Source organism: Dermacentor silvarum, chromosome 3 (genome assembly GCF_013339745.2).
Source record: "Dermacentor silvarum isolate Dsil-2018 chromosome 3, BIME_Dsil_1.4, whole genome shotgun sequence".
In the NCBI taxonomy this organism is placed as follows: Eukaryota; Metazoa; Arthropoda; class Arachnida; order Ixodida; family Ixodidae; genus Dermacentor; species Dermacentor silvarum.
Window position 1 is genome coordinate 229,288,834 of NC_051156.1, and position 27,070 is coordinate 229,315,903.

General features: G+C 49.5%; 1 protein-coding gene across 1 annotated transcript in view; it reads right to left on the bottom strand.

Moving 5' to 3' along the window:
* LOC119446842 (pre-mRNA-processing-splicing factor 8) overlaps nucleotides 1-27,070 on the bottom strand; it is a 253,265-nt gene that overhangs the window by 143,903 nt on the left and 82,292 nt on the right. Inside the window, exons 12-14 of the mRNA XM_037711405.2 lie at nucleotides 18,422-18,631; nucleotides 14,374-14,490; nucleotides 9,344-9,550 (exon numbers count right to left, since the gene is read on the bottom strand). Of these exons, the coding sequence (XP_037567333.1) occupies nucleotides 9,344-9,550; nucleotides 14,374-14,490; nucleotides 18,422-18,631 (534 nt within the window). The remainder of the gene's footprint in view (nucleotides 1-9,343; nucleotides 9,551-14,373; nucleotides 14,491-18,421; nucleotides 18,632-27,070) is intronic.

Sequence of the window (27,070 nt, forward strand, 5' to 3'; positions counted from 1 at the left end):
CGTTGTCGTGCCAACGGCTCCCATCCGTGTATGAAGACAAGGTGATAGACTTTCATCGCTTCATCACAAGGATCCGCGAAAAGAGCGGCTTCCTTTTGTCACAAATAGGGAATGCCGACCAAGCTCCGTTGACTTTCGACATGCCCCAAAACACAATAGTGAACGAGAAGTGTCCTCGTGAAAACATCTGGTGCAGAGAAGCGGCGATGCACCGTAATGTTTGCAGTGACGGCAGACGGGCGGAAGCTGCCACCATATGTTATATTGAAACGGAAGACTATTCCGAAGGGAAACTTTCCCTGTGGCATCCACATTCGTGCTCAAGTAAAAGGGTGGATGACGGCAGAACTCATGGTCGACTGGGGACGAAGACAAGGAGCGCTTCTGCTTCCCTCGCTTCGTGCGCTGGACAGTTCCCGAGGCCATCTTGTCGATAGCGTTCGTGCTGAGCTTAAGGAGCTATGCATGGACATTGGAGTGATCCCTGGGGGTCTGACGTCGTTGCTACAGCCTCTCAACATGTCAGTGAACAAAACGTTCAAGGACAATGTCCTAGACTGTACGCAGAGTGGATTGCTGCGGGCCAACATGATTCGACACCAAGCGGCAAAATCAGAAGACCGTCTGTGGAAGTGCTTTGCTCCTGGATCGTCGAAGCTTGGAGTGGTATCTCCGACAAGGTAGTGGCCAAGAGCTTAAAGAAGACCGGCATATCGAACGCGCTGGACAGGACAGAAGACTTTCTGTGGGATTGCGAAGATGCCCCCAGCGATGACACTGCCAGTTCTGACAATGAATCTTGCAGCGATAACAATAAAGATTCAGACTGACTAAAATGACAAAATAAAATAAAAGGACAATGTGCAATTCATGCAATGCCTACATAATGTGTGCATTTATTACAAAGGTAAGCCTCACTCAACTTTTATTTTTGGTTATGTTCATGATAGCTATCATAAGAATTCTGACCCACAACTTGTTGGTGTTTTCGGTACTCAAAAAGAAAATTTTTTGTTCTTGCGGAAAATTTACCCCACGTAATGATTGCACCCTTAAATTTGCGTCAATTTTTCTGATAAAGAAGTGCGAGTAAATACGGCAGTTCATTATACAGTGCAGTCCACACCGTATTTACTCGAATCAAGGCCGACTCCGATTCTAAGCCGACCCCCCAAAAGTTTGAAGTCCGAAAAAAAAAAAAAAACTTACCTCGAATGTAGGCCGAACGAAAAAGCGAGGACAGCATTCGCAAAATGAAACAGCATTTATTAAATTTGAACATGCCGAGCTCATTCTATGTCACCATCGCTGCTAGCCTCGTCGCTATCTTGCTTACTGCTGACATCTTCAAACAGTGCGCTATATTCAGTACCATCCAGCGCATTAGAGATGCTGCATTTTTGGAAGGAGCGCACGTTGCGGCGCACGCAAAAACCATCTCCCGTGGCCCCCTCCAACGACAGACCGATGCCGAAGTTCCGCCCGGTTTGAACGTTTGACGATGCCTCTACGGCTAGCACAACTACCGTATTTACTTGATTCTCACGCTTCCTCGATTGTAACGCACGCCCGTCTTCCGTGACGAAAAATTTGGAAAAATAGATTTACTCCCGATGCACTGATGTTGAGATGAATAAAAAAAATGTCACAGTTAGGCCCTAAGGGCAAAGCAATGTATGCAATAGCAACACAGCAATGTCATACGAAGTAAGGTGAGCTGCTTTGGTAGCAATATGAATTGTAGTAAACATGAGCTGATTAAGTAAGCAGGTGTGCTGCGGCGTAAGTAGACCGACATGAAGAGAGACTCGATGACCACGAGAAGGCGCGTGTGAAACGGTGGTGTTGATGAGAAGCGCTTCCCGTGGGCAGCATTGCATGTGTAGCGCGCGTTGGAAAATGTGGCCCGACTATTACTAACTGAATGAACAAGCGTGGTGTGAGCGCGCACAAACAAACATGAATAGATCACACTGAATGACTGCAGACAATGACCGTCAAAACTCTGGCAGCAAGCGGATACGCCGTAGCGGCGAAGGTACGTGCGGTCTATCGCTTCAACAGAAACTGAGCGGCGAATGCACGGCACATAAAGGTCAGAGCCGTGTGGAGCAGGTCAGAGACGGTGCGAGCAAGCGACAGAGCGCGGTTGTCGGCAGAGTGGAAGTGCGCCCCCCCCCCCCCCCCCCCCGCTCCCTCCGGCGCTGGCTTCCCGCTTCCTTGCTTGCGCGTGAGAGATTGAGTGCGTTCGCTCTCCGTAATAGCGCGCGTCCCCGCACGCTTCCGCTCGGGCATACGGCATGCGGCGCAGATTTTATCTATAGACCTACACCACGGCGCTACGTCACGAAAATGCGGTGGCGCTGTCGTCGGAATTTAGTTTTGCTTGGTAGGCACTCCGCCGCCGAGCCGCCGCCCGTGTCGCGCCTACCACAGCAGCCGCTGGGTTTCGCGGGTGGTTGTGCCGTTCCATCTGTGAGGTCTTTATTCTACGATTTTACAATGAAAGAAACGCAGTATGTGGACGAGATGAGTTGCGTCGAAATACGCAAGAGACTAAAGTTTTCATAGGTTTCCTGTTGATGAAAACAGTCTCAAGCAATGGGCCGCCGCGGTAAAAAGCGAAAGTTGGATTATGATACCAGATCATCCATTATGCGCAAAACATTTCGTAACCATTAAGCTTCCCTTTTATTTTGATTGGCGTGCATTAGCCGATCTTAGGATCGTTACGATCGTTACGATATTAGGATCATATACGATCTTAGGATCCTTATTAGCGTGCCATTATAATTGCTTGCCGCACTGTGGGAAAGCTAGATTAGGATTAGCCTTGAATGTAGGTCGAGCGAGCAGATGCCCTACAAAACACGTCACATTCGAATTTGTTTTCATCTCAAAGAATTGAGCCACCAGCAGTGTAAATATCCTATCACACGTTCACATACGCAGGCAGCAGGGTCACAGCTGCGTTTATTGCAGTGTGGTAGTCATAAATGCGCCTAAACGTGTCAGTTAAATTTCTAGCGCGAAACAAACTGTACAGTGTTAGTACAGAGTTGGAGCGATCGGACGGCCGCGTACAACAGCTAGCTCACATTGCGCGGGCCTACACAGGCGGCGTCGCCGTAGGGCCGGTACCTTGCCGGTCCCATTACCGAGGCGATCGCTTCTATCGCCGCTCACGGCGACGTAGAAATCGGCTACAGCTTGTTTTTAACATAAAATAGTTCTTAATAGAAAAGCTATCTTGAATTTGCGCGTGTTTCGTAAAGCAGCGCCCAGTACTAAACCACTGGCGCGATCCGAAGCAACGACCCGACGGCATTTCGTCTCACAGACGGAAACCGAAGCACCGGCCGTCTCAGCGAGGCGGCTCGGCTGGCTTGCAAGTGCTAAGTTTCGTTGTTATTCGCACCAACGACACCGACAAAACCGATTCATTTAAGCTCACATTAATCGTGTTGTCGAAAATAAGCGCACAATGATGAGCAGCAGGCCAGGCCGCAAGCGCTGTCGGCCGTCACTGCGGAGGTCAACGAGCTAGGCCTAGCGTCTCGTTCGGCCGTATCCCGATGGGGGCGAGATGCAAGAACGTGCATTGGGTGCACATTAAAGAGTCTCACATAGTCAAACTTAATCCGGCGCCCCCATTACTGTGTGCTTCATCATGAAATCGTGGTTTTAGCTCCCCCACCCCATTAAAAAAAATGCTCCATGCGCGCGTGCAAGCGGTGGCGGCGAACGTGGGCGGAGCCAAACGTTGGGCGGAGCCTACGCGACGTCGCTATAGGGCCTAAAATATATCGACGGTGCCTACCGCTGTTTACAAACATGGTGTAGGTCTATAGGGAAACCTCACGACAACGGCCACGACGACGGCAGAAATCCGGTTGAAGTGTCCATATAATTGCTATCGCAATAAAAAGTCGCAGTTTCGCCCGAAAGGCGATGCATCGAATGCGGTAGCAAATTAGTAGACCGCTATTAACAAGCACGGTGTCACGCGCGCTCAAGCAAACATGAACACACCTCGCTCGTTGACTGTGGAAACGAACTGTCAAAACGCTGGAGACGAAGCGTGCCTTCATGCTAGCATGCCTCTCGCTTCAACGCGGCGAAAACACGGCGCGCGGCGGACTTTACTAGTCGCAGATTGCTTTCAAGATAGGGCCAAGCCTGATCGTATCGCCGGAGTGGATCGTCGCAGATTACGTCCTGCTTCGGTCCACTGAAACCGTTCCGCATTGCTATGCAGGTGAAAATCCTCTCCTGTTTGCGCCAGTCCCGCTCGCAAGTTTCGGATTCTCCGAACACCCGTGATGCGGCCCGATTTCCGTCCGTCTCCGCACAGATGATCACTTTCCTTTTAAATGCGGCATCATGATGAACTCGGTACTTCATGCTGATAGATAGAGCAGACGCTGAGAACGTGAAGACAGACGGTAGACTATTGCCTAAGCATGTGTACTGCAGCACACGGAGGAAGCTTCTGCATGCTACAGTAGCTAGGCACGACGCGCGTGCGAGGCGGCCATTTTGAAATGCCGACGGCTATATGGTAACGCAGATTTAGGGTCGTGTTGAAAGTGCGCGTTAGATTCGAGTAAATACAGTATTCGTTTAGAAAGCGGCACTATAGTGGCATCGCCCATTTGGTGCCATTACGATAACGCCACACCGCGCGCCGATGCTGCACCATACCGATACTACCGATACGACGCAGGTCAAAATGGCGACGTCGCTCGTGTACTTCAGCTGGCTACTGGCGCGGCTAGTAGCGGCTGCGATACTGACTTTTCTAGATGGCGCTAACTATGCACCATATTTATCAGTTTCAGTTAAAAACTGGCGCGTTTTTTAAAATCCTCGAATCTAAGCCGACCCTAGAGTTTCGTATGTGATTATTTGAAAAAAACTATCGGCCTAGATTCGAATAAATACGACATATAACGGCCTGCCAGTACACTGATTAGGCGTATCGGTGCTCATACTGCGACAGGAGAGACGCCAGGTTTATGCGTGTGCAATTAAAGAACACATAGTGTGTCCCATGACAATTGTACTCTTTCCCTCTTATTATGCTTCACCGCAATATAATATGTACGCTTCACGGCTTAACACTTCTGTATTGAGGCAAAGCTGACTACTGGGAACTATCATTATGCAACGCATTAACGAAGTTATCGGTGAGAATTACAAAGGTGGAGTCAGAGCCATTGCTCACAGTGGCTAATTCTTTCAAAGAAAAGCAAGGCACCAAAGAGAAAGAAGCTTGGTAGAAAACGTCAAAGCAGCTAGGCTTAGCGTTGCTGCGTTGGTGGCTCAGGAGGATTGAGTGCGACAACACTGGTTCGAGGCAGCGAGATAAAATGGTGATGGTGGTGGCTTCGATTAATGCTGTTTCAGACCTGTGGTCATAGCAAAAGTCCGGAAAATCGGACGGAGAATGGTTTTTGCGTCCAAAATTTCAGACATTCTTATTTATACATTGGCTCTGTGGGGTACATGGCGGTGATGCGAAGGCGGGACCGATTATCAGGCATGTCCAAAAAACGGGCGTTCGGAAAATCGTTTGTTGAGTGTATAGTCAAGCACTACTCCGAGATGCTCACCAGCATAAATCTCCCGCGAGAGTGCGATTACTTTGTATGCAGGCGGGCACTTACATATTGGTGATACTGCTATGCATGGGAGTACAGTTAAAGAGCCCCTAAACCACCTCAGATATTTTTTGAACATTTCAAGTAAACACGCGCATCGAGTTCAGAATGCCGTCACGATCAACCATGCCAAACGCTGCAGCGCTACGCGCCGCGGGCGCGCCACAAAACCAAAAAAAACAATGCTTTCCTCCTCCCCTCGCCTTTCCGGTCACCCCAGCGGTCGTCATGATGTCAGCAGGGGCAATCTGGTGATGTCAACGGTGGAAACGATGTCCATTGGTCGAACAAGAACCTACGACTTCCGGTTTGTCTGCTAGCAGGTACGCGCGCTCCCTGCTCGTCCTCGCCGTGTTGCTCGCTTGTGCGCGCTTGCGCATATAGGTAATTACAGCCCGCAACGCAAGTGCCAAATCGCTCGTGTTCCAACACAGTCATGCTTAGCGGTCTCATTAGCTGCGCGAACAGAGTGCGACAGTGTTGGCCTTTCTAGACGTGCGCGCAACACAGGGTCTATAGCGGCACGCTTCGCATAACACGCGCCGGCACCGCAGCAACATCGGGTAGACGAGAAGCGCCGAGTTCACGTCCACGTTACCGGCACGCTAACTCGCCGCACGCCGTTTCCCATTCGCGGTGTGCCGTTCGACAGCGGTTTTGCTCACGAGCGGCGAGATTTCCTTGCGTACGTAGAGAGGATGAGACCGGGACTCATTTGTGCGGCAGCCTCACCGCCGCTGATCGCTCGACGGCGCCGATATCGTCGCTAGGCCTTTTCCGGTTCCCTTCAAAGCTAAAGCGGACGGCGCTTCGAAATGAATTACCGACGCTCACAAGCCGTAATATTTTATTATCGTTGTTATCGCTCTTCGCAATAATTGTACACACAGAAGAAAAATACGCTGATATTAGCGGCGCCGTCGGCTGCGATGCGAGCACAGCCGAGCCGGTCGTCTCCCGTCGGTAGCCGTGCAATCAGCTGCAGCCAATGTTTTCGTTGCCGGTGGCAGAGGCGCGCAGCTTCGCGGTCGTGCCTGTTGATTGTGCAGCGGGCGGGGCGCCGGCCGAACTGTCGTCTACTTTGGACACCTCTCGCGCGGCAGACTGGAGGCCATATCGTCGTGTACGTGCCTTAACCGGAAGTAGGCAGTGTTTTGAGAAGCGCATTGGCGATGACGTAGTCCCGTGTCATTTCGAGAAGCACTCGGCGAGGAGGGGAGACCAGCCGACGAGGAGAGTAGCGAAGGAAAGACCGAAACGAGCGAGGGCCGTTTTTCGATCATCAAACGCGTGTAACTCCGCTATTAGTGCACCATTTCGAAAAATTCTTGCGGCTACGTGTTCGTTGTACACTCGTGCACAACTGCAACACCACAACTAAATTTCGACCTCTGGGTGGTTTAGGGGCCCTTTAAACCTGCTTATAACGAACCTCCATATAACGAATTCCTGGATATAACGAAGTTTTTCGATTCCCCGCCGTTACTCCATAGAAGCACATGTATTTGAGACCTCTACGTAACGAAGTGGCAGCGGGAGACCCCCTCGATATAACGAATTTCCCCCTCCGACCACCTAGAGATTTCGCCCCAAATTTTGTCATTTTTGCGCGAGCAGCAACCGGAAGCACCTTCTCCGCCGCGATGGAATGCGAAGCGAGCGCATGTGTGCGTGCGTGCGTGTGCGAGGCAGCCCTGCATCCCTCGACCCGGCGATCTTGCCGCCGCGGGCGTGACCTTTCCCCCTCCCTTCATTCGAATCTGATCCTGCCGCTTGCTGCAGCTGGCCTGGCCCGCCAAGCCGGCACTCTCTCCTTTTCCAGCTGATGTTGCCGACGCGCTGGTACAACCTGTGGCACATCAGACTCGATGAGCGCGGACACGCGCTGTCAAACGCTGGCGGCGTGTGGAAGCACCGCTTCTCCAGCGAGCGAAGTGACCTTCGTGCTGTTGTCTATCGCTTCAACGCAAACTGAGCGCCGAGAACACACAGCACGCAGAAAGCTACGAGCCGCCGACGCACCTACACTGCTAGACTCTGCCCCAACGCAGATCGCTTTCAAGATACGGCCTGCGCGACCGCGCGCCACCCCGCTATCCCTCCCCCCTCGCCGGTGCCCTCGCCCGGTGCTCCCTCGCCGGTGCCTCGAGCGCAACGAAAGGCGCGCTTCCTCCCTGCTTTTCTTGCGCGCACCAGATTAGACGCGGTCGTCGGCTCCCCTCGCACGTTTTCACTCGCACATACAGCATACGGCGCGCAGCGACTGCGTTATCGCCCTTGGACTTTAGGGTAGGGCCACGCTAGCAGCAAAAACACGCAGCAAAAACGCGCGTCAGAAACGTTCGGCAACGCGTCATGCCGCGTGCGGCAAAAGCGGCAGGAATCGGGGGTCTTGCAGCGTGCCGAGCGAAATGGGTTCGAGACCCATTTCTGCCGCGAGATGAAGAACCAATCAAGAGCGACGAGGGTGACGTCACGGAGCCATCACAACCGGAACGCCGCCGGTCCGCGCCGGGTTTTCAATCGAAGATCGTCGTCTCTCACACGAAACAACGAGTGCTCGCGGTGTTGCTCGCCCGTTCGGAGAGCGCGGGAGCTGTTATCGCGCTGTCGCGCGGCGAGACACAGTGCCACAGTGGCCGCGCGGGCTGACGCGCGGCAACTTGCCGCTCGCTGCATGACGCGCACGTTTGTTGCCGCTAGCGTGGCCGTACCCTTATATACGGAATATCTATGAACCAAAACCAATTTTAGGGCCACAACACGTCATGGACACCATCTTTATATAGCAAATACGGATCTCAAGGGCCATACTTTTGCTGGCGGAAACCGAAAATACGTCATAGTTGTCGCCCCCGGCACTTTGGGCAGCAAATGCCATCGTCAAGCCACCAAGCCAAGCGACATGAAAAGTCAAAATGGCCGCTCGGGCCGGCGCGGGGTGGCAGTTCGCAACGTATGATGCGGGAACGGTCCCACAGTTGCGACGCAACAGCGGAGTTACCAATGCATTGAGTTATATGGTAGCTGTGCCGGGACCGGTCGAAAACGACGTCACAGCCGGGAAAACGCAGCCGCCGGGAACGTAACAGCGAGGTTCTACTGTAACATTATACGACGCTACGACGCCATCGTGACGCTCGCTCTTCATTTCCGATGCCTCGCGCTTGTGCGAAACGACATGCGTCCCCGCATCCGGTACCTGGTGCGACATTCCGAGGATGAGTGCTTCGACGAAAACGGAAAACGGGTGCGCGTTACAATTGAGGGCGCGTTAGAATCGAGTAAATACGGTAAACGTTTATTTTTCGAATTTTCGTGCCGAACCTGCATATAACGAAATCCTCTTTATTTATAACGAAGTTTTTTGGGAATTTGTCAATTTCGTTATATCCAGGTTTAACTGTATCACTCCCATGCACAGTCAATCTTAGTCAATCAAATGTTGCATTGCGAAAAGTTTCTCACTCGCTTCGTTTTTCTGATGGATGTACATAACAGGTTGCTTGTGAGCGTTGACGTGGCATGCCTTGCTTTCGCTATCACTGCGCTTTCCTGGGGACGTATTCCCAGACGATGTGTTAGATTGTTATGTAATGCCCCATTGTAGACTTCCAGGGTGAATAAATTATAACGACAACGATGATGTTTGTCGTTGCTAGCCTTGCGTGTGGACCCACCTTGAGGTAGTTGTGCTGCCTCTCCTGCTCGGCCTTTAGGTAGAGCCGCGTCAGCCGGCCCAGGTTCTTCTTGCAGACTGTCTTGTCCACAGTGGCTCCACGACGGATGCGCTCCCGGTTGTAGTGGGCCGTGTTGGTCCACCAGTCGGCCTTCATCTTCACGTAGCGCAGGATCATGTTCTCAATGGGAATTGGTAGGCCAGGCACCTGGGTGCCACAAGAATGCCACAAAGCTTGTGTAACCTTCTCACCCACTGCTCCTGGGGCTGCTCACACCTAAGTGCTAACAGGAATTCTGATTGTGTTTTATTTAAGCACACACAGCGGTGGAACAGCCATTTCGCCTTTTGGCGCAAGTCATGGCGCAGGCAAAAAGGCTATTTGGCACAGCAGCAAGCACTTTTGGCGCAGGGTCAAATTCACGTATGCTTATACCATGCAAATTTTAAATGATATAGTCGACACGTTGTGGAGACGGGTTTGCGCAAGGCTTAACTCGCGAGCGTGGTCACGAAAGGAATGCAACGCACAAAGGGCGCTGCGGCCTGGTTCGTCGACTCAACGACACAGTGCAGAGAAGGCACCACAGACAGATGTGAACAAGCGCAGCTTTATTAACCGAGGATGCAACACAGTGAGAGAGTCACGACTTATGGGCAAAGGCTCACCGCAAGACTGATCAAGAACACACGCCTGCACTGAACATAACATAACAAAACATAAACGAAAATGCATGCGTACACATCCCTAATAAGGTCTTTAGAGTATGCATCAATCATACGGCATCCAAATAACGCTAGTCTTACAAAACGCCTGGAATCTGTTCAAAATGAGGCTGCTAGGTTTACTTCATCTTCGTACTCAACATACACTAGCATTTCCCTTTTAAAGTGCACACTAATCTTTTAAACCTTGACACTAGACGCAAGTTCTTACGTTTGTCTTTTCTCCACTCTTTATATTTTGGCGACTCTGGATTCGCGGCTACACACATTGTTCCTGCGCGTCATATTTCCACACGTACCGATCACATACACAAGGTATCACCTATTTTTGCGAAAACAGTAAAATATCAAACTTCCCCCCTCTTACTATCAATTACAGAATGGAACGCGTTACCGGAAAGTGTTGTGACAATAAGGGAAACTGCTTTCCAGACAGCCCTACTTGCCCATCTTGAACCTATAAATGTGCAGTAATTTGAATGTAAAGACTATGACGCGATTCATGCAATATTTATTGTTAGCAGAATACATAATTATCGAATTGTGCTATGCCAAGCCGCATGTGGCATTGCAGTGATGTTTTTCTCCCCCTCTGCCTTTTTTTTTTTGCAACTGTACGATGTGCCAATTTTCTGTGTGTGCCTTTCTCTTTTCTACTGTATGTGATGTAAATTTGGATTGTGTAAATTCCCCCCCTATGTAATGCCCTTAGGGGAACTTAGACATCGTAACAAGTGCTGATGGACGGGAACACAAAGAAGAGACACGTAGACTTGGACGGCGCTAGGGGCCCTTAGGGTATGCAAATAAATAAAATCATGCAATACTCTCATGTCATGCCTGCACATGGGAGTTTTCGAACAAAGAAATAGCATCAGCACAACTGTGCATGCACGAGACGCAAAGAGGGTTTTGTGTTTGTGTCAACGACGCTATTTCACTGACATAGCGCAGCGACTCACTCGACACAATAGTTGTGTCAACAAACATGGCGGCACCCATCAAAGTGGCGGCTCTCGCCATATAACACATTCGACCTCAGTCCTCGTTAATCTGCAGCTATCAAAAGGAATAAACTGTGTCGTAGGTCCTCGCATTCTCTCATTTGATTCAATAAAGCATGGTAGAACGTAAAAAAGTGGTGCAAACAAAGTTTAGTTTCGCAATTTTGCTATTTTTGCATTAAAAGCATTCTTGCACCTCTTCCTCACCAATATGTGGCCGCCGCAGCCATAAGCAAACCCACGATCTCGAGCTCAGTAGTGCAACGCCATAGCTATTGCAAAGGCTGCCCCAACGGGCCACGAACTTCGGGGCACACTAATAGCTCAGTTGGAAGTGCTAAATGGCAGTGCAAAAATTGGTTGCAATATCTGGTATGGGAAATAAGTCAAGAATACATATAAAACGTGACTGTAGAATGCACTTAGGCCAGCGACAAATACTAGCACGGTCCTCTCTCCGTTTTCTTTCTCGATGGCCCCCATGTGTTCACGCTGAGTGCTTATACAGTTGAACCGACTTATAACAATATTCAAGTGCCACGAAACTTCCATTGTTATAACCAATAATTGTTATAACCGGGTTGCATGAAAAAAAAATATATGGGGATGGCAGAGCTGTTGTGAGAAAACTATAATGACGGGGAGGCCAGTGCCCCTCCCCACCTCCTTTCTCCACCCAGCTGCCAATTGTGTCGATTCGTTTAGCTGTTTACCTCTGCTTCCTGCATGCTCTGATGGCGTGTAAAAAGTCGCGGCTGTCGGCATTCAAGAATGGCACTGCTATAGTAAAACCTCGTTAATTCGGGTTTCACGGGACCGAAAAAATGTCTGAATTAACCGAATGTCAAGAAAACAATAAACAAATCCTTTCTACATCAACACACTTTTATTTACTGAATGAGTCCGCAGAATCTCGTTTCTATTTTGCATAAAAGCAGCGCGGAAGCTTCAATTCTCCTCATCTCATGACCGATTAGCAGCGGCGAAGGCCTCGCGACTTCTTTCACAGAGCGGCCGTGGTGCGCATCCTTTTCACTATCGTGTGCACATCCAGATTATTTTTTCGCCAGTGTCACCCGGTAATCGCCCATCGCGATTTAGACGGTGCTCTTTATCTTTGACTGCTTTGCACTGAGGAAAAACGAAACTATTGTTTGCTGTAGCCACGGCCGCTGTCGACGCCATCATGGACGATGACCAAGCGATTCTGAAGGCGCGCGGCCAACGCGAAGCTATGCGCAAAAATAAAGGCTTTAAAGGCGCAGAGCATTCTGGCGTTGCTGTCATTCCAATACGATTTTCACTGATGACTATGGCGATGCGAACTCCGACACTTCATTTCAGTGGACGCTAATGCCGTTTTGGCTCTATTGCGTCGCACATTCGCACACATTTGTGGCACTCCGCCAGCCCAGCGCTATCTGGGCAGTTGGCGCGGTCCATTCATGTTTTGGAGGGTGGCGCGGCGAAGAGCTATGGGCGCAGCCCATACGTACGTGTTCGGAGGGGTGGAAAGCCAATGGGAGAGAGGCGCGCGAGGCTTGCAATGCAGAGAAGGCTGGAAAACAGCGTGTGGCGGCGTGCAGTGGCTCGAATTTCTTTTTTTTATTTTCAAGGATTTCGCATACCACTCCCTCTCAGCATGGAGACATTGTAGTAAACGGGTTTTTCACTATAGCAAAAACATACAGATGGCTGGAAACCATTTGCGGTTTGATACAAATGTTGACGATGCAGCAGCTTCTCATTGCTATAACCGATATATTGTTAAAACAGGTATCGTTATAAGTGGGTTCAACAGTAGACATAATGGCAAAATTAACAACCTGGCCCATATCCAGGCGAGCAGTAAAGCTAGCTGGTGGTACTATTATAAATGAATCTCTTCACTAACTCAGACATGTGGAAGCCGACGTGTGCTCACTAATACCGTTCTAAACTATGCACTACGTGTGATTCCGATCACAGCGGCTCTTTTACAAAAACCTGCTACCACCCATAAACATGGAAAAAGCTAACCATTAATCCCGGAATGTGACATCCTCCTTTGGCGAACTCTGCAGTACCACGCGAGTTCGATGAACACCGAAATAAAGCGCCAGCAATACAGTATTGTACGTCTGTCATACAAAAATGTGGGAATGACGAACCGGACTTAACTCTTGACGGGCCTCTGCTTCCTTCTATGATGATGTTGGTTTTGATTTCAGTTTTTGCTAGCTGCGAAGCATCAATGGAAGCAGGGTTTTGCTGGTATTCTTGCTTTGGCAGAGGCATGCTTTCCACTAAAATGCCGTTTTCGCGCAGGATAGCGTAAAGGACCGCTTTCAGCGCAGTTTGGCAGAATTGGTGCAGCTGTTCCACCACTGCACACACAATCACTGGGCATGAATTAAAATAAAATGTTCGGCGAGATGCAAATGTATAACAAGAGCTTTTACATGGTTTCAGTCAACAGAAAACACCCAAAGTGAGGTGTTCTGGGAAATTTAATTGTAGTATAATAAAACCATGTATTTTGTGCTGAGAAATTGAGCAGCACCATTTGTTCTTTTTGTCCGTCGTCCTTTTAACATCACTCAGTTTCCCAGTAAGACAGTTTAACTAGCCTGAACTATAGTGCATGTCTTTCGTGGTTTGTGCTTAAGTCTGAAATGAAGTTTGCAGCTGTTTTAGCGACGTGTACATCAGTTAAATACTTTGCAGCCACAAACCTTGCCATGTGATCTACGCACCACGTTTGTTGCATATTTTCATTGCCCGAACGTGGTAAGGTACTTAAAGGGCAGCTGAATCACTTTACGAAAAAAGTGAGCTTTCAACGAATTATTATAGTTTTTCACCCCCCCTGAATATGAAAGTGACAGTTTAACAGGCCAGAAGTCACCGCAGGTCGTCTAATGGGTTCTGATGGCGAAGAAAATCGTGACGTCATCTTAGGTATCGGCGAGGAGTGCGATTCGAATAGAGAGCTCACGTGACCCCTGTATTGACGTCATCCTCGGGCCCGGTCTTTTGCCACTATGCTCAGCCCGTGCGGAGCTTCAATGATAATTTAAACCGCGATTGCGGCGCTGCTACGTGCATAATCGAAAAAATACCTGCAGGAGTTCAATTACACCGTGTCAGCCTTCCACACCCCCGTAAATCTTTGAATTCTAAAACCTCTTCAGCTTCCCTTTAAGTGTGGCTACGTCTTTAGCGGTCTGCACCTGACTACGAAAAGAAAAATGTGTTGCATGATTTCTGCGAGCCAGAAAGGCCAAACACAGTGAGACGCCTTCTTCCGCATCACACCCACCTTCCATGGAATGTTGGCCTTCCAGCAGCGCCAGGCCTCAGACAGGTGTTGCAGGATTGTGCGGGCTTTGTTTTGCTTGATGCCCTCGGGCATCATGTCCAGAATGTCATGCATCACCTGCAAGAGTCATGCAATACCTCATGTACGATACCAGAGCAAAAAACAAGGTGCCAAGGTGAGAGGGCACTGGAAACAAGATAACTAGCTTCCTGCTTACTTTCCTGCCAGTCATGCACACTTCAGCCTAAAAGCAGAACAGTTACCAATATCCACAGTGACAGTTCGAAGCAATTGCATTACCTTTACGGAATCATATGTCTCGTCATGCTAAATTACCCAAAACCATGGCTGCCACATATTACCAGTATCTGCTCCTATGTGCTGCGTTCAGTTGAAGTGCGGTGCTCAATATAAAAGTGCGATCCATGATCTCAGTAGCAGGCCTCGCGTTAGCAGCTCTTGCATGGAGCAAGAGAGACATACTAAGTGCACATTTGTATGATAAGGCAGTCCATAGGTGGTTCAAACATGCCAAAATCAGAATCCGATTATGAGCAATGGCGTAGTGCGAGACAATTAATTTTGATCACCGGCAGTTGGCAAACGAGCACCTAATGTACGCTAACTGAGCGTTTTCCATTCCGCCACCATCCACTTCTGCTGCCAAGGCCAGGATCGATCTCACAACCTTGAACTCAGTACTGTGTGGGTATGCCGACCTATGGGCCCGACAGAACCTCATCTTACACTAAGTACAACTCTTGAACATAGCACATAGAGTTTCCAAATGGCTGACCGTGAACATGCGCGAGCGTGCACTGGAATGGATTAGCTCAGGGACCCCTTAGCTCATTTAGCTTTATGTATATATGGCAGGAGATGCGACGGCACTCTTCGCATAAGGTAGTGGCGACCGCCACCCGACGTTCACCAGAACTCCTCTTCGCCGCGGCCGCCAAGATTGAGCAGCGCGGCTCGTCTTTAAGCTGCTTTGGAGCAGTTTCTCTGATTTGTGGCATGGATGTGTTCTCGTCAAAATGTGTCAGCACCTGGTTGGATGCCAGTAGTTGCTTCACACGGTCGTATGCTAACAGTTGTGGGTTTCCCCACAGACAGGCAACCTTCTTTTCCAATGAAAGGTGCAGGGATTCTGCGATAGTGGCCTAGTGTGGCAAGAATGCATGATAGAAACTGAGAAGACCAAGGAAGGCCTCAAGCTTGGCTTTGTTCGAAGGCCGTGGTGCATTATGGATGGCTTACGTCGTGGCCGGTGTGGGGTGGATTCCTACGGCATCGACTCTGAAACCCAAATATTCCACTGGAGTCACTCCTGGCTGTCATTTTTTTTCTCACCTTAAGCCCTGCATTTTGAAACCACCCTGCATTTTGGAGCCGCTGGAGGCCCTCTCGAAGCCGACTAAGCAATTCTTGGCGCGAGGCTCCCAAAACAAGGACATCATCAAAATATAAAATGACGCCTGGTAGTCCGCAGAGTAGGTTCTCCATTAAACTCTAGAACATGCCAGGTGTGATGCTGACCACAAATTGTAATCGGCGGAGGCAGAAAGCACCACGATGGGTCACAATTGTCTGCGCATCTGCAGACTCACCAGTCACTGGCAGCTGCTGGTAGGCCTGTGCTAAGTCTAGCCTTGCAAAAACAGCTACGCCAGAGAGAGGGATGCCAGCAGGTGGCTGACGACTGGCACCGGATACGAGTGCTGCTGCAAGACTTTGTTGATCGTGCACTTATCTGCACAGATGCGGACGTCCCCATTTGCCTTCAGTGACGTAACAAGCCTGATCAACCAGCTCCAGGACTCCTTGTTGTACCAGTTTGTCCAGCTCGGCGTCGATTTGCGGTCGAAGTGCGAAGGGAACCCTTCTTGCTTTCAGGCGGATAGGCACAACCTAAGGGTTAAAGGGACACTAAAGGCAAATACTAAGTCGATGTTGTGGGGATTGAGGGAGGCGCCGGCGCCATTGCGCGGGCTTCACCTGTTCTGCCGTCCCCTCGCCAACCCCGCCCGCTCCCAACCGGTTGTAGCGGTGGCGCTCCACTCACGGTGGTTTGCGGTGAGAGCGGGGCGCTGACGTCACTGCGTGGCCGCGTGTCGGCTGCTAGTTACTGAGCGTGGCTCTCTTATCTCCGGGACCGGCGCAGGGTACGTACATGCTTTCCTCACGTTGTGGGGATTGAGGGTTGCGCCGGCATGATTGCGCGGGCTTCGCCTGCTCTGCCATCCCTCGCCATCGTTCCCCGCTCGCCCGCGCCGCCTAACCGGTTCCCGTGGTGGCGCTGCGCACGCGACGGTTTGCGGTGAGGGCGGGGCGCTGACGTCACGCGGCCGCGCGTTTGGGCTGCTAGCGGCGGAGCGTGGCTCGGGACTTCTCTCCGGGACGAGCGCACGGTACATTCATGCTTTCCTCTCGTCCGCCGACACCTCTGTGACTAGGACTGGAGCTCGCGCACGGTGCCTTTGCCCGTGCGGGGAGCGCGGACTTTGTGCTGATCCTTTTCCTGAGGCTAAGCCGACGAGCGGTGCCATTAGTGCTCGCGCGAGGTCGTACCTCGCTGAGCCGCACTTGCCAAAAGCCTAAGCCGAAGGATATTGCCCGTGCTCTCGCGAGTTGACCCATTGGTTATCGCCAGAGCAAGTAGCATAGCCGCCGGGACTTTTCCTAGCGGCGTGTCTCAGCTTGAGCCTGTGCTCTCGCCGCGACGTGCTATAGGCGCCTGTTATTGTATTTTCGCCCTGGTGCGGGACCCCTTTGGCTCCCCGCCGCGCGGGCGTTTGTGCAGTGCTGGTGCCGACGGTTTCAGTAAACGGTTTTCGTCAACTCAGGGCTTTACTGTGTTTTTGCGTGCGTCGCTCGGTAGCCCCTTGCGGCCTCTGAGCTCGCGCGCGAGCGGTGCTGGAGGCGACGTCTGACGCGGCCCTGTGGCTCGCTAAGCTCGAACCCGCGGTGGTTGGTCTCCTGTGAGACACCAAGAACCCCCAACGTCCGCCGACACCTTTGTGACTAGGACTAAGGTTGCGCACGGTGCCGTTGCCCGTGCGGGGAGCGTGCACTTTGTGCAGATCCTTTCCCGACGCTAAGCCGACGAGCGGTGCCTAGTGCTCGAGTGAGGTCGTACCCACGGAGTAAGATAAGACAGGAGCGCCGACTCCGCTCGTCTGGAAGGGACACATTCTGAAACGCCGGTTCCTGCTTCACAGCGTGTTCACCAGATGGCGCTACGAATGAGGAAAAACTCTGCAGCGAAGAGGCGGGCTCAACAAACCGAAAGAGCAAAGGCGCAGGGACTCTCTCTCGGCGCCAGCTTGCATATCCGTTTTGTCGCCTGCTCCGTGCACGCCCTGACGCCTGTAGCGCACATAGCCCTTGCGCATCACTATATTTAATTTATTTTATACAGGCCAAATGTAGGGCATTTCCACTGATGGCTATGGCGATGCGAACTCCGTCGCTTCGTTTCAGTGGACGCTAATGTCATTTTGGTTCGTTTGCGTCGCACATTTGCGACACTCCGCGCTCGCCGAGCTCCGAGAGTCGTCCGAATTAACCGATGTACGGCTAAATACGTCCGAATTAACGAGTTTCATTGCATTAAATAATGCATACGCCTGCCGGGACCAAAGGTCCAAATTAACCGATTTTTCGAATTCACAAGGTTTTACTGTACTTAACTGTATTGAGGTTTGATTACTGCATCTCTTGCATGTGCAGCACTACGCGCCCCTTTGCAGGTGAAGCACGCACGGCACCGCCGCGGGCTAGATTACGGGAGGTGATGGATGTGGCTCACTAAGTCGTCCAAACCTGCGGTGGTCTGTACTCCTCAGATACCAGACCCCCACAAAACTAGCACGAAAAACGAATGGTATGAGGAAGGGAGGAGAGCAAAGTGGACAGCTAGGCCCGGCAGATCATCGAGACCTAAATGCACTGTGTGATAAGCCAGCACTATTTCTATCACCTTCAGTGTTCCACTCACAACACCTGCTGCGAGTCTCAATTATTCCAAGATCAGTGAGCCACTCACCGAGGCCCTGAGCTCCAGATCAAAGTGGCTCTCCACACGCTGCTTGGTGACAGTCTTGGCAACACCCTTGGAGTGGCGACCTTCAAACTGGCGGGACAGCAGGTTACCCAGCCAGCGCTCCAGCAGCGGAGTGATTCCTCGCATGAAGAACAGCCACACTCGCCAACCAGGTGCCCAGAAGCCACAGCCGGGTCCTTTGCCCACAGGGCCCTGCGCAGTAAAGGCCAGGGGGAACCATCACAAGTGAATTACAGTGGAACCTCATTATTTCAAATTACATTTTGTGCGAATAATTTTCTTCTCCTTTTGGAGTCACAATACAGTTGCTGAGCAATATCAGCAACAATATCAGCAGAGAAAACAAAATTCTGAATAAACAATTTCTAAAATATCAAACTTAGACAAAATTGGCAATGCATCCAATGCACCGCACTCCTTGATCTGAAGGGTCAATTCATGTGCTGGACAGTTAACTTTCACTGCACTGCCACATAGTTCTTCCTATCACATTTTCCAACTAAGCACTAAGCACTTACATAAGTGATTTATGCTGTATGCAGGCTCTTTAAGAAAACCTGTTTCAGCTATGGTGCAGAAGCTCCTTATCACAGATGATTTTGTTTATGCCGCATAGGTGTCTCAAGCTATTCTTTGATCATCAAACTATTTATGGTTCATAGAGAAGCCGTGACCAGATTACAGTACAACCGTGTTGACCATTTTTTAAGGGACCATGGAAAAAAAAATGTAACAGCCAGGAAAACATAACCGTGAGGAAGGGTGCGAATCACCTGAGTAACTTCATAAACAGCTCCGATTGACTGCTTGTTGCAACGTATCGACCCCTTACTGTAACATACCAGGCGCTTGTTGCAAGTGCAAAAGCAAATACATTTCTCTTCACTACTGAATTTATGTGAGCACCGTGTCCAAACACAACGTAAGATGCAAGAACATTACAGAATATACACATATCAAATGGGAACATAATACAGTAAAAGCTCGCTAATTCGCACCTAATGAATTCGAACTTTTGGATAATTCGAATGCATTGTCGCAGTCCGGCCAAGCAGCATAGCCATCTATGGGTAAACCAACTCGTTATTTCGCACGCACATCGGCTCCTCCATCATTATCTCGAACTGCGCGCTAACGAGCTGAGCGCTGCCACTCAGTGATTAAAAAAAAAAAGGAAGCCCCAATAAATTATGACGATAGTGCTGATCGAAAATAGAAATAAAACAGAACAAGTGCTGTCCCGTGACGTCTGGTCCCCTGGAGGGTTTTGTCAGCCAAAGAAGAGTGAGCATGGCCTCTGAGATGAGAAGATGCTCCCAATCTTGGAGACCAGAGAGCGGGCCACTGAAAGCCAAGCCTGGCCAAGCCAGTGAAAAATCCAACGTGGCAGCCTCCCCGATCGGGTAGAATGACTATGGTGGCTAGAAGGGGAGGTGGGAGCATCGCCTGCCGCGGAGTGTAGCAACATATCGTGCCAGCAGTGACGGCGCTGTTGTCGCTTTTTTGATCGGTCGGCAGGGCGTCTGCCGAGCCGGCCAGGCGCACTGCGGTACTTCCGAACAGTCTGCAGAGCTTCCAAACAGCTGGTTATAAGTGGAACCTGGCAGTGTAATGCACTACCTACGGGGTGCTTTACACGGAGATATAAGCACGGAATGGAGCGTGGCCACTGAGCTAGCTCTAGTGGCATGCACACCATGGAGGTAGCGTCCAAGAGCCGGTTTACTTCGAGATCAGACCGCACATTAATCTTTAGAAACCTTTTCAAACATAGGCGCAGGAGCAAGTATATGCTCACATTTAGAAACGGTTGTAACCCCCTTCTACGGTGTTAAAGCATATGAAGCATTTAAGTATACATTATTACTTCCTTCACTTTGCAGCTGTTCACTTTCCGTCTATCAGATAAAAGTTTCGTGTCTAGTGGATTTTCTACATCTCGACTCACGTATACAGTGGAATCTCGATGATACGATCACGGCTAATACGAATTTCTGGATGATACGAATTTTTCCGTGGTCCCGGCTGAGCCCCATTACTTTGCAACGTGCTAGAGAACAGTTGTTACGAATCGATTTTCGACCCGTGCCGGTTGATACGAATAAACGCCGCCCCACCGACTGCCTCGAAAAATAACAGTGCGCAGTCACGCGCTTTCTCCCTTTCTCTTTTGGTGCGGAGGCGCGGATGCGGCACTGGACAGCCCGGAGGCCGCGACTGGGCGCGAAGAGTTTGACGCGGTGGCGCTTTTCTTGCTCTTGTGCGCGGCCGCCGCAGCGAGCGAAGGTTCGTGCGGTCTATCGCTTCAACGGAAACTGAGCGGCGTAAGCACAGCGCAAACAAAGGTCAGAGCCGTGTGGAGATCGCTTTCAAGATACGGTGCGGACGACAACCCCGACAGCCGGCACAGGTGCAAAGTACAAGAACGCATTTGTTGGCAAAGTAGAAGCCGCCGCCCCCCCCCCCCCTCCCCCTCCCTCCTGCGCTGCCTTCCCGCTTTGCTCCTTTCAGTGAGAGATTGCGTCGCCAGTTACCCTTGCACTCGGTTGCAAGATACGCATTTGGTGCCCCACCCCACCCCTTTATCTCTGCGATAAAGGTCTGCAGTTCATAAGATGGGTAAAGCAGTTCTCCCATCGACTTCTTTGACTAAACAGGCATCCTCAGGAATTTCAGAATCAGGTGGATGAATGAGCGCTTTTTCACCTTCATCACATTTGCTTTTTCTTCTTCTATGATATATCCTGTGACGTAATAAATTACCCGGGAGTCACTTTTTGCTGAAACCATTGCGGCGTGATCCATTGGGATGCCAAGTGATGTGAGTATTTCATGGACTTCGTTGAGACAGCCAATGTCCATGAGCTCGTCAAGTTTCTTCTGGACCTCTCTTTGGTCCTTGCATCCCCCATGTATGGGGCTCTTCAACATTGATGGCGACACATTTCGATTTGCAGGTGCCTTTGCCAAACTGCAGAACGAGAGACAGTTTGCTGAAAGTAGAAACTGTGTCTGCGCCGGATGATCATTGCTTCCAGACATTTGCCTCAAGATTCGAAACACATTCTCCAGAGGATCCTGACTTAGTCGTGAAGTTAACAAGTACTTATAGCCAAGTATTGCTGTTACATATTCGAGAATGGACACAGTGCTTGCCAGAGTAACACGAAGCCCTTCTGAGGTAGCCTGGCTGAGGAAACCTAGTTATCCAACTTCTCCTCCCAGGCATCAAAATATGCAATAAAATCCTTCACTTCAGCCAAGACTGGTGAGCTTGGGCGCATAGCATCCCGGCTATAGCGAGAAGTCATGGCTGCAATCAGCTTAACCATTCTTCAGATAAAGCATGTAGTTGCTTTGCTGGAGCTGGTGCCACATATAGGTGACCTGTAAAATAGTGAGGGATTGTGGGATGGGCCGTCTGCTCGTTGTTTCCGGTTCGAGTCAGCGCAGCCGCCGCCACGGTTTGCCGTTGAATTTCATTGATGTGCTTGCAGTCCGTTCTTCTTTCTGGGGTTTTACGTGCCAAAACCAGTTCTGATTATGAGGCACGCTGTAGTGGAGGGCTCCGGATTAGTTTTGGTCACCTGGGGTTCTTTAACATGCACTACAACGCAAGCACACAGGCGTTTTCGAATTTCGCCTCCATCGAAATGCGGTCCCCGCGGCTGGGATTCGATCCCGCGAGCTCGTACTCAGCAGCGCAAACGCCTTAGCTGAATGAGCCACTTGCGCTTGCAGTCCGGCTTTGTCCCACTCGAAGATTACCTGGTTGCAGGTGCCTAGCAAAACCATCGTCGGCTGTTCAGCCGTTGGCTGCTCAAATTCAAGCGTTAAAGGTGAACACATTTAACTACTGCCTTGCAGCAACCCTTGCTGAGTCAGCTGTGCACAAGCATCAGAGGAATGGGTGCCACTTTCAAAACTGTAACAAGGCAGAGACCATCCGTGAACAAAAAGAAAATGAACGTACAGTGTCACTTATCAGGCGATGATAAGCTTTGTAAGGGCCGACACGGAATGATTCCCCAAGTTATTTCTTTCTCTAACATTGACTTAGGCAACCAGAACTATTTCAGTACTCGCATGCACATATGGAGGTATTATGAAACGAGGTTCTACGGCGCGAATTTAAGCGGGATACAGCGAGATACATACCTAATACTCGTAACCAACTAACCCTCCTCAGCTTCTTCAGCACAGATAGAGACAATGCGCAGCCGTAATATGACGGCGATACGGCCATTGTTGACAAAAAAGCGAGAACGTCTCACTACGTACCACTTCAAATGAACCTAGAGTTTGAACCGAGAAATGCCGTTGACAGCGCGCAAAGTTATCATTTTCAGCACTAGCTGCGCTGTTATACCGACGATATCGGGTTTTAGCTACGATCACCGAAAAGCATGCACCGCTGTAGCCATCGCCTCAGCACCCCATTTTCTAAGTAATGCTTCTATACGCTCGATACATTATCGGACAACGATAACTTTTTCACCTATCTGACTGACCCGCAGGCAGAGCAGTCAGTGAGGGTGCATCCAAGCAACGGCAAATGTCGTAGAGCTGAACCTGGCAGAAACAAAAAAGGCTGCCGTAACGAAAACCAGAGTTCGTTTATGAATAAAAGCGCATCCTTGCCTTTCTTGGCTCGACTTTGTCGCGCCCAGAGTGAACTGAAACCTAGAAATCAGCTGCATGAATGGTACGACATTGCTGGTCGACAAAGCGGACGGAAAGCTTCGCTCGACTGACAGTTGAAACTGCGTAGAAAAACACGTGCGCAGGACCTGCCGCCGATGCCGCCACGTCGTCCGTCGAACCGGAAGCTGCTAGCAGACGGCGCGCCCCACAATTCCCTGCAATTGCTCGTTTTACGGGTCACCTATTCTCTCAATCTGTTCCCTATATGCATACAAGCCTCTGATTATCTCATCCCTCAAAAAAGTGAAAGCATAGATTTTCATTTTTTCGAACCCATTCGGTTCAGTGACAACTCTTGTTACACGAGGCATTGCTTTGAGCTGCACAATATCCCTATTGTCCCACTTCCACACCTCTTTTGCAACATGGAGAAGCTTGTCCACACGTGGAATGGCCCGCTGCCATGATTTCAGCCGGTCCTCGTGGTTTGGAACGGTAAAAACAGACGTTTTGACACCTGCCTTTCTGGCTGAAACGTACCCGGTCAAGCACCGGGTGCGAAACAGTGTGTCTGGTGCTTCACAGGTTTATCCATCGTTATTTACGCCATGAGAACACTTCACAATTTTGCCGACAACAACCCGATTGCAGCAGCAGAGGCGTACGTGCTGCGCTTCTGACAGATCTAAAAAGCGACGCGTGCGCCACCTCTCGTTGGCATGAACAAGTGCTACACCCTCCGCCGTCTGCTGTAGGCTGCGAAGCGCCAACCTCCCCTTCTAGCCACCATAGCTTGACGGCCGTAAAGGCCCTCCATACACGTTTTCGCTGACCAGGTAACTGGTCCAGGTGACTTCTTTCGCAGCAGTGGCAGCAAAGCGATCAAAGCATCTCACACATCTGCATTGCCTATTTTACAGTTGGTTCCCACTGCAATCTTCAGCAAGCAGGATACTGCAAGGATTCAGGAGACAGTCCGGGAAGTTTGACTGCTGCTCTCGGTTGCGCTGATTCATCTCAGCGCACGGGAGCGTCGCCCGCTTCTGCGCACTGCCAGCCTCTGGACACGTGTGGTTCACCTGCGTGCCTGGACACTGCGGCCTTTGGCGCTGTCAGCATCACCGGACTGCTTAAAAGGAGCTATTCAGCGGGCGTGTACTTCTTTGGCAGCAGTGGCAGCAAAGCGATCAAAGCATCTCACACATCTGCATTGCCTATTTTACAGGTTAGTTTTTTGTGCACTGGTGCCATTTTTGGCCCTCGTTATTTTTACTACGTACCTAGTAGCTGTCACTGCTGCCTTTGCTTAGTTTTATTTTGCACCTTTTTGTGTGTGTGTGTGTGTGTGTGCTTGCTGATACTGTCTTGAGTCATGCAGAAGTTAATCAATGACTTAAGGGATGAACTACGGCAGGACTGTCCGTGAGGCTGTAGAAAGGGAGTTCCGCACGCAAATGAAAGCACTGCGAACTGAACTTCGTGATGATGTTCACAGTATGGATCATATGAACGCTGTCTTTGAAGACATTCAACAGAATTTCAACGCCATGAAGGCGGAAAATGCTGAGCTGAAGGATGAAAATAGCTACGCGCTGAACTCGATGGAATCAAGAAACGCCTTGCAGACGCGGAGTCTCGTTTACAACACCTCGAACAATATTCTCGAAACAAAAACATTGAAATTAAAGGAATCGAGGAAAGCCCTAACGAGGACGTAACTGCTGTTGTTTGCAAACTTGGACAGCTTTCAGGGGTGAGCGTTAAACCAGACGACAGTGAGGCTTGTCACCGGATTCATGCTAGAAACAAGCCAGGCTGTATTATTGTACAGTTCATGCGACGACAGAAACGGGATGCCTTGCTTGAGAAGGCGAGAAAGCTGCGCCTTAAGAACAGCGACTGACAATAAATCACCGTTGCCTGTCTATGTGAATGAGCACTTATGTCCAACACTGAAACGTCTTCTCGGAATGGCTGTGACTAAAAAGCGGGAAAGCGGGTGGAAATACGTATGGTGCCGTTATGGGGAAGATCTTTGCTAAAAAATCGGATGGCTCAGAGACACTTGCCATAAGGCAGGAGCACGATCTGGACAAGATCCAATGAACAGCTCTGCATACTTATCGAGTACACTCCGAAATGGAGCAATACGAAGACAGCGGATTACGGCGGCACATTAGTAAGAAAAGCCATATTATAACAGAAGGTGTTGAAACCAATCCGACAGTACTAAATCTAACGCGAATGCGCAGAACGAGGTGTAAACCTCACATTATTCTTTTATTATATTTTGTAGAAACATGCTATAACCAACATGGATTCTGTTCTTGGCAACGACTGTTATCGTGGATGCATTCATACACGAGGACAGTTTCGCAAGCTGCAATGCTGTCGATATTGAGTACAATCAATGAAATGGGATGGTCACTGCATGATGAAGTCAGATATAGTGTGATGTCAGCTATCATTTTGGTGACGAGAATGCTGATAACCTTTTTCATGAATTGGCAGACATGGCGCGGTCGTTCATGCGCGGTAATAGTGGCTAAGGCATCCTGGTTGATCTGTGTTTTTATCGAGCCAGTACTAGAGCAAAAGTGTTGTTTTTCTCGTCCGTAATGACTTCGTCGACAAATGAAGTTGCAAAAGTGATGCAGCTAAGTGACCTAACAGCAACTGAATTTCAGCAATGCTGTAACTGTGTCCATTTTAATTTGAGATCCGGTCGCAATAAGTACAATGACATTGATCTTGCTTCAATGTCATTGAAGCAAAGTTAAAATTGTGTATGACATTGTGATGTTTACGGAAACGTGGTTTACTTGCGAAGAGGATGTGTTTGAAATGCAAGGATATAAGTCTTACTTTGTAAACCGCTATGAAAAGCGCGGCGGAGGCGTGTCTATTCTAGCCTCAAAGGAAGTGCAGTGCGAATTACTTTCCGAGTTTTGTTCTTCTACTCCTCATTATGAAACACGTGTTCTGAAATCACAGAAATCTTTATTTTGTGTCTGCTATCGCCCACCTCGTGGTGACATTTCCTCCTTTTTTAGCTTTTTAGATTCACTCCTGGAATTTGTAAATTATCATACATATCATATAATTTTAGGCGGCGACTTCAATATTAACTTACTTGCAGATAATCCTAATAAAGCTGCCTTTAAGTCTCTCTAAGACATACACAATTTCCAAAATGTAATAACTTCAACGAGGCTGGCAACAACCACAGAAACGCTGCTCGATCTCTTCATTACAAATGTTGATTTGCACCGCGTGCACTCTGGTCTCATTAACTACTGCCTCAGCGACCATCTTCCAATATTTATTTCTGTAAATGTCTTCTAAAATAATTGATCATTCTACACCAGTAGGGCAAGTTTCTTACAGATCAATTAACCCTTTAACATTAACCACTTTTCGTGAATCTATCTCACGTATAAACTGGGATGATGTACTGAGTGAACTTGATCCGGAAATCGCTTACGACAGATTCTTAGAAAAGTTTACAGCTGTCTACAATTCATGCTTTCCACAAAAAAACATTTAACCGACCGAAGAAAGCTCGTAAGCCATGGATAACGACTCACCTTTTGCATCTAATAAGAAAACGAGAACAGCTGTACAAAACATTAATTCAAATTAGATGTCCTGGTGCGCTTCGTGCCTTCAAAAAACATAGAAATCACGTCACTAAAGAACTTTGTGCTGCTAAAAACAGATATAATTATAACCGCTTAATTTTTTCGTGTAAACATTCTGGGGACATGTGACGCAAATTAAATGCGATATTTGGCAGACGTACTGAACCTATCACAAGGATATCGAAAGACAACGTGGAAATTTCTGGAGTAGAACTAGCAAATGCATTTAATGATTCGTTTCTAATCGCCCATTATCGTCTGGAGGCGATAGCCTGTCTTACATGCAACCGCGCTGCGAGCATACAATTTTTCTGCGGCCAGTGTCTGAATCGGAAGTTATTACAAC